Here is an 8,046-nt window from a genome sequence, read left to right as displayed (position 1 = left end):
TGGACTCATCTCTCGGCCATTCTGCTCCTACCTTATATTGGCAAGCTCCTTGCACTGCAACACACCTGATTGGCTATGTGTGCTGTTTCTTCCTACACATCTCTAACTTCTGCTGTGCAAAGAAAGAGGCTGATGTCAAATCAAATTCAGGTACATTAGCTGTATTAATTGGTAGCTGGTAGAAAGATTGCTATATCAAAGGAATTATAAGATTTAGCCTTTGTACTGTTTATAATATCAAATAACTAATACTTTATTTTATATACTAAAGTATTTATTAAACTAACAAATACTTTATTTTATATTATCAGTATACAAAGATTAAGGCCCCATGCACACGGGGCGTTTTTAACGCCGCTGTAAGTAGCGTCAGGCGTTTTCTTCTTGCAGCCTAAAAACGCCCCTCCATGTTATTCTATGGCCTCATGCACACAAAGACGTTTTTAAGCTGTAAGTGGCCTAAGCGTTTTTCAGCTGCAACAAGAACCCACGGCAGCAGAAAAGAAGGAAAGAAGTAAGTTTTTCTGAAATGCATGACTTGTGTGCTGTATAATTACAAAGAATGCATATTTTAACCTTACTTCACTTTTCTTAGGCAAAATATTCCAAAAGAGGTGGAAGTCCCTCCGTGATCAGGTCAGGAGGGATCTGAGGAGGAAAAGGTGAACACTAGTGGTGCAGCTGCCTCCCACAAAAGACGACATGTGTACCACAATCATCTGGCATTTCTGCGTCAAGCTATGATAGACAGCAGTAGAGAGTAAGTTGCACATACTGTATTTTTGACTTACATATAGGGGTGCTCAGAGCATCATTTTCTGTGAATGTATTGCTATTCTGCAGTCATTTTTTTTTATATATTTTTCAGGACAACATCTAATATTGCGGACCTGACACAGGATGCTAGACAGGAGGTGGTGGAAGAACCGTCAGAGGACAGACCCCCCAGTGCTGCCACTGAAAACAGTGACATGACCATATCCATCCAATCCAGTGGATCTCATGTCTTCGATGAATCCACAATACAGGTTAGTGTCTGTCTAGTCTGTCTGCCATTCTGTTCTTCATTGTATGTATGTGACAAACTGAACCTTTTTCTTTCTTAACAGGAATCCAGGGACCTGGAATTTTCAGTGGAAGAAATTCCTGATAGTGGTGTGGGGCGTGGCCGTGGCGAGGTACCTGTCCGTGGCAACGAGGTGTGTGTGCGTGGCCGTGGCCGCAATCAGCGTCAGAGGGGTGGCGGTATTGTCCTTCAAAACGAGGACGGGGTGTTAGCGTTGCTGCAGGAAGTGCGGCAGGAGAGGCGCAGTGTGGATGTGTTCCTGGATCCTGGCAACGCACGCGCCGCCTTCTGCCGTACTGCATACCACATCCTGGAGGACATTGGGGGACCTGAAGAAAATCTTTGTATGGATCGCATGCTTGCCATTATGACACAATATCGGCATGCTAAACTAAGTGGTGGCCCATTCAACACTTTTCTTGATCCCCCAATGCCCTCTGGGACCTCAGCAACACTAACACCCCACTTGCAATACCGCCCCCCTCCGCAACGCCACCTACCTACCTTGTCCCCTCCGCAACGCCACCCAACACCTGTCTTGTCCCCGCCCTCCTATTTCCCACCCCACTCCTCCATTGATTTCTCCCAACCACCTACCCATTACCCACCACAAAACTTACCTGGACCCCCTTACCACCATGAGGTTGCACAAGAACGACAGGCCCAAGACACCCACTCGCATCCTGACATCAGCTACCCACGTGCGAAGTCACCGCGGTCAAGTCATGGCGATCAGTCAGGATACACCTACCAGCATTTGTGATTTTTTTTTTTTTTGCGTTTATTGAATAAAAGCCTTTTGTTGAAATGATATTTTGCCTCTTTTTTTTTTTAAATTGTATGTTGTAAAAGAAGTACATCTGCACAGGCCGGTAAGGGCTGGCACACACTTGCCACAGGCAGAAGGAAACCCCCCTCCTTCTTCTGCATGTGGCAAGTGTATGCACAGACCAGGGCTTGCACACACTTGCCACATGCAGAAGGAAACCCCCCTCCTTCTTCTGCATGTGGCAAGTGTATGCACAGACCAGGGCTGGCACACACTTGCCACATTCAGAAGGAAACCCCCCTCCTTCTTCTGCATGTGGCAAGTGTATGCACAGACCAGGGCTGGCACACACTTGCCACATGCAACATTGAACTGGAACAATGGAAGAATGATAGACATCAAAAGAACTGACATAAATGTTTAATAAAAGCTGTATGTGAAGATATCACAAAGTTTACAAGATGAATGATTTTAGACAAAATTATCCTGCCATGCCACTTCCCCATCAGGCGAGACAAAGAAATCCGCAAACTTATCTCTGATGGTCATGACTCGTGCTGTTGTTCGCAAGTCCATAAACTGCACGCGGTGCATGGGGCTACGTGGCTCTGGTTCAACGCTGCTCCTGTCGCTTCTCCTTAGGAAATTGTGCAAAACACAGCAGGCCAGGACAACCTTGGTGGCATTGTCAACATCCAGTTGCATACATGACAGCAAAACCCTCCATTTTGCTGAGCACACACCAAACGCACACTCCACAACACGACGAGCACGGCTCAGCCGATAATTGAATATACGTTTGGTGTGACTCAGTCCATAGCCACTGTATGGCCTCATCAGATTTTCTGCCAGTCCAAATGCTTCGTCGGCCACCATGACCAATGGCAAGCTTGGTTCCTCAGTACACGGTAGCGGCCTGCTTGTTGGTATGTTGAGTCGTCCTTCGTGTAGCCGACGTCCAAAGGCCGATTCTCGAAAGATGCGGGCATCACCCTGGCTGCCATATGCTCCTACATCAACAGCAAGGAATTGAAGATGGGCATCAGACAATGCCAGGAGTACCACAGAAAAATATTTCTTGTAGTTAAAGTATGCAGAGCCAGAATGGGGGGGCTTCTTCACCCTGATGTGTTTTCCATCAAGGGCACCGATACAGTTGGGGAACTGAGTTTTCTCCCAAAACTCATCGACAACTGCTTCCCACATCTCTTCAGTCGGCTCCGGCATGACCACCTCCTTCAACTCCTTCCATATTGCCGCACATGTCTCCTTAACAATTTTGGCCACCGTGGAGACACCTAGCAGAAAATAGTGGTGTAAGGAGACAAAGCTTTGGCCAGTAGCAAGAAACCTAAAATAAAAAGAAAAAATTATTACATATTACATAAAAGAATATATCTATCTTTCAAAAATACATTGAAAATATGTTTTAACTAGGACCTCACCACCTAACCCTCTTAACCCAAGTACTAACCCTATACAAAACACCAACAAAGTATTTCACTTACCGAAGTGTAACAAGCAGCCTTTCCTCCGGTGACACACTGCTTCGCATGTTCGTGTCCATCCGGGATAGCCTTGGCCTGAGCATCTCCAGCAGGTCATCGAAAAGCGGAACGGACATACGTGAGAAGTTGTACCACTTGTCCGGATACATACGGAGTTGGGTGTACATGGTGGTAAAGTACCCCACGGACAGACGCTGCGACATGACAGGATGCACCCAGAACCTTCGCCGTCTGCTCCTCTCATTCTCCTCCTCCAACTGTCTCCTTCTACGCATCCTTCTCAAGATGATGAGCAGGATCCCCTCATCAACCTTCTGCATAACAGGATCCATGACTCAGAAATGCAAAAAATACTCCGAAAATACAAGAAACACTCTCAGCTGATCTGAAAATGCTCTCTCCTCTCTCTCTCTCCCACCAAAATGGCATCGACACATTGCATTGTGGTTATTTTGGGTGTGGAAAATGGAGGAGGACTGTTTTTTAAAAAAAAATCGCTGTTTAGCGCTGACGCGCCTTAACGCGGCTTAACGCTCATTAACATATTTTTACAAACGCTGTTTAACGCGCGTTTTTAACGCCGGTTTTTCCCGGCGTCATAAATAGCTTGGACGTACGTTTTTTTGAATGCCCCGTGTGCATGAGGCCTTAAAGTCTCTCTTTACACTATACAGTATTTCACAATTAAAACATTTTTAAGTGAAAAAATACAAAAATAAAAATATGATCAATTAGTGTAAGCAATAAAATTCAAACAAAATAAATGTCCTGGTGTTGGTTCCAAATAAATGTGCAAATAAAATACACTGCCTCCCAGTGATATGCAATATTTTCCTGTGCTCCACCTGTGTGAAGAAATGTGCCTCTTACCTGAATTAAATGACCTCTAAATTATATGAGACCATATACAGCTCTGGATGTCATACATTATATGCAGGTCCTTGATCACAGGCGCTGACACCACTCAGATGGATGGATCACATGCAGCTCAGCCTTAACACTCGGCTCTCTCCTCTCACTAAGCCAAGATGTGATATATGGACAAACAAAGTGGAAAACTCATGGTGCAGTATGTATGCTTTAAAAAATGTATTAAAACAGCTATTGCACTTACATTTGTATAAAAGCAGCCAGGCAGTATAAAGGGAAGATAAGACCGTTGATAGCCCTAGCAAGTCTGGATCACAGTAACATAACGTCTCAACTCCTGTCTCCTTCCCATGCGTATCCCCGTAAAAGGCTGTGATTGTAAGATTCCTCCAAACCTGTTTCCGGTATTTGGAAATTTACCAAGGTGCAGCAATCTTATGCTTTTTCTTTTCGATTTTAAGTGCAAGGTATATCCTATCAGTATTAAAAAAATATAACTGCATAGTTCAGCTTTAATGTTTTTAAGATATGTATGCCAAATAAATAATCTAAGTGTAAAACTATCTTGTTAAAGTCTGTTATTATATTGAAGTCCCAGTTCCTATGTTTAATTTGTATGTACAATGTGTATACATGGGTGGAAAATAGACGTGTATGATGAAAAAACTAGTTTTGTTTCGTTTAGATTCATTAATCTAGTTTAGTTAAATTTGGTTGATTCATTCAATTCATATTCGTATTTGGAATTCGGTTTATGTCTTTTTTCAAATTTTCTTTGAATTTACCAATTTTTTGCTATTTGCTATTTGTTTTTTAATTAGTCTAATCAAAATCTTTAGATTTTTTTTTTTTTTATTCGAATGTGGCAAAATGAACAAACAAAAGAAAAATTGTCATCAAATGATTGCAATGACTTTTTAAATCACCTTTAGCTTTACAAAAATAGCATATTTTCAAAATGATACTCTAATAACACAGACAGTCTGATTTCAGAAATGTGTTTACAGTTCAAGTTCGACTGGAATTTGATGTAAAATTTAATTAGAATTTCCAAAATTTGGACGAATTTCATTTCATTACTCGGAGCATTCGGTAAACTTTGTTTATACTGTAATTCGGGTATTTGGATATATCCGAATAATGAAAAATTAGTCTGAATATTTATTCGGAATGAAACGAACCACACGTGTCTATTGGAAAACTGTTTCCATCATCTTATCTAAATGCAGATTGAGAACAGTAGAATTCTTTTGTTATGATTGTTGGCAAGAGACCATGTGATTTAGGCTGCCCAGGCGGGAAGCTAGGCAATAATAGTTCTTTCTAATGGAAAGAGTTACCATATTTCTTAAAATGTTTAGTGTGATTTAGTCAGTTTTATTGATAGCCCCACTTCAACAGTTTTTTTTTTATCCTAAGGTAAATTTTGCATTAAATCGTATGCCAGATGACAGATTTATATTGCATTCTGACAATTAACTTAAAGAGGTTGTAAACTCGTATAAATTTTTTTTTTTTTTTTTTACACCCTGCAAAAGAAAGACATAATGAGCTAGTATGCATCGCATACTAGCTCATTATGCAATACTTACCTCAGAACGAGCCCCCGCCGTGCCGCTCACTCACCTCTATGACAGGCGACATGTCTAGTCGCCCGTCTTCCGGGATCGCGGCAACCGGCCATCTGATTGGCCGGAGACGCGGTGACGTCACTCCCGCGCACGCGCGCGGGAGCCGACAGTCACGGCACGGGGCTCTGAAGGAACGGCACGATCGGCCGTTCCTTCAGAGCGCATGCGCCAGTGACGTCACTGGCGACATGTAAGGTAAATATCTCCTAAACGGTACATGTTTAGGAGATATTTACAGTACCTATAGGTAAGCCTTATCATAGGCTTGCCTATAGGTACAAGTTGTAGAGGAGGGTTTACTTCCTCTTTAACAGTAAACTTTAAGCTATTGTCCACTTTTATTAAGAGAAAAGAAAAAAAAACTTTCTCTGACAGTAAATTATTCTTAGTCACTTATTGTTAAAGTGGAATCCCTGCTTAACAATATATTTATTTTTTTTTAAATGCCCCCCCCCCCTCCCTTCCTTCTACCTATGCTGACCAACCTGTGTAAAAAAAAAAAATGTATATACATACCTTTTTTCAGTCAGCTCAGGTCTGGTCATGTGGTCCCCTTTGTCAGCGAGCTGCAGCTGCAGCAGAGAGAGCTCTTGACAATGGCTGGGAAATCTGAGAATGGTGATGCCACCCACAGGTTTCTATGTCCCAGCTATTTTCAGCACTCCCTCCTCTCCTATGCAGCAGCTGCTGACTGACACAGGGAACCGTTTCACATAACTGGATCTAAGCGACTTGAAAGTAGGGAAGCAAACACAGGTTAGTCAGCTTAGGTAGCAGGAGGGAGGAGGGGACATTTATAAGACTAGTTAGTGTTAGGCAGGAATTCTACATGTATTATAGCTGCAGGAAAATGTTTTCTTTAGTTTTGGACAGAGTGGAGAGGGAATTGAACACCTGTCATTCATTCTCCTATTTGTCCTGTTTACCTTTAGTATTGAACATGAAAGCAAATGAAAATTCCAAAGTTTGTGTTGTCCCCAGAAAAGTAACAGAGGGTCCCCAAGGTTTTCTCTTAGTTTGCCAGGACTTCCTCTCAGTTCCTGTTTGGCTATAGGTAAGTGTAGGTAAATTCTCCAAATAGGGTACAGATGGCAAAAAATGAACCAACAGGGATTATAACCCTTTCTTACTCTATCCAAATAATAATAAAAAAAAAGTTTTGCCTATATTTTTGCTTAAATCTTTACTTGTCTGATTTTCTTCACCTTGAAAAAATGGTTTAAACCTCCAAAATTGGTATAGCTCCAGAAAGAGAAATTAGGCTGCACTGACAGCAGGTGCCAGACCAGATACAGTACAGAACATGATCTCATGCTATTCACATATAGCCTTATGATACATATAAAGCTACATTTGTTCAGTGCTTGGAGCATCCACATTCTCAATCACAATTTTGATTTTTATCATTAAAAATGCATGATGAAGTACACAACGTTAAAGCTTAAAAGCTAACCTCCAGGGAACTATTAAATCATACAAGAATCCAAATATTAAAAAGTGAATAAAACAACTAAATGTATTTAAATATAGTGTATTTATATTTTTGTTCCTTATTTCCCCTCACAGCAGTAATCTGAAACAGAAAGGACCAGCACCATAAGCAATCAGAACAGTATGATTTTTTCCCCATCTGCCCAATTCTTTCAATAAATTTAATATTTTGTATAATGCTTTTTTGAAGTTATAAATTATTACCTGTGCCTTAAAAGTCCCACCCCAAGGGGAACTTCTTTCCTTAAGTCTTTGATTACGGGATGTGGCACACTTTGGAGTGATCTCACATGAGCATACTATACATCTGCCCAAGCCAAGCATTTATAAAAAAACTGCTTGTCCTGCAATCTTTTCTTCATAAGGAGTTTAATCTGAGTCTGTACCCCAGTCCAGGACAAACAGTTTTCAGATGATTTGAACATAGACAGCCTCCATTGCAACCACCCGCTCATTTACTTTGTCTGCTTTTAATCAATTTCTTTAATAAGAAGGCCTTCATTGTGTCTCAAACAATCATATAAGAAGCTGAATATAAGTTCATATCTAGAAAAGCAAAATAAGGCCCTTTGGACCGAATCGTGGTTAGTAGTGGCAAAACCCCTTAGGGTAGCCAGTAGGGGAGAGTGGCCTGACTCACCCCTAGCTAGAAAATCTATAGAAATAATATAACAGCACATCTACCACAATGTACAATATAGACATAAATAA

General features: G+C 41.4%; 1 protein-coding gene across 1 annotated transcript; it reads right to left on the bottom strand.

Moving 5' to 3' along the window:
* Positions 1 to 2,306: 2,306 nt before the first annotated feature.
* On the bottom strand, positions 2,307 to 3,062 carry LOC309556291 (uncharacterized protein; the record flags this gene model as incomplete). The annotated part of the gene is made up of 1 exon (XM_082258729.1): positions 2,307 to 3,062. The coding sequence occupies one exon, from the start codon at positions 3,060 to 3,062 to the stop codon at positions 2,307 to 2,309; it is 756 nt and encodes a 251-aa protein (XP_082114855.1).
* Between the last annotated feature and the right edge of the window lie 4,984 nt (positions 3,063 to 8,046).

The sequence above is a fragment of the Pelophylax lessonae genome (genome assembly GCF_965119305.1).
Source record: "Pelophylax lessonae genome assembly, chromosome: 5".
NCBI lineage: Eukaryota > Metazoa > Chordata > Amphibia > Anura > Ranidae > Pelophylax > Pelophylax lessonae.
Note: the sequence above shows the minus strand (reverse complement) of the source record. Positions and strands in the feature narration are given on the sequence as shown.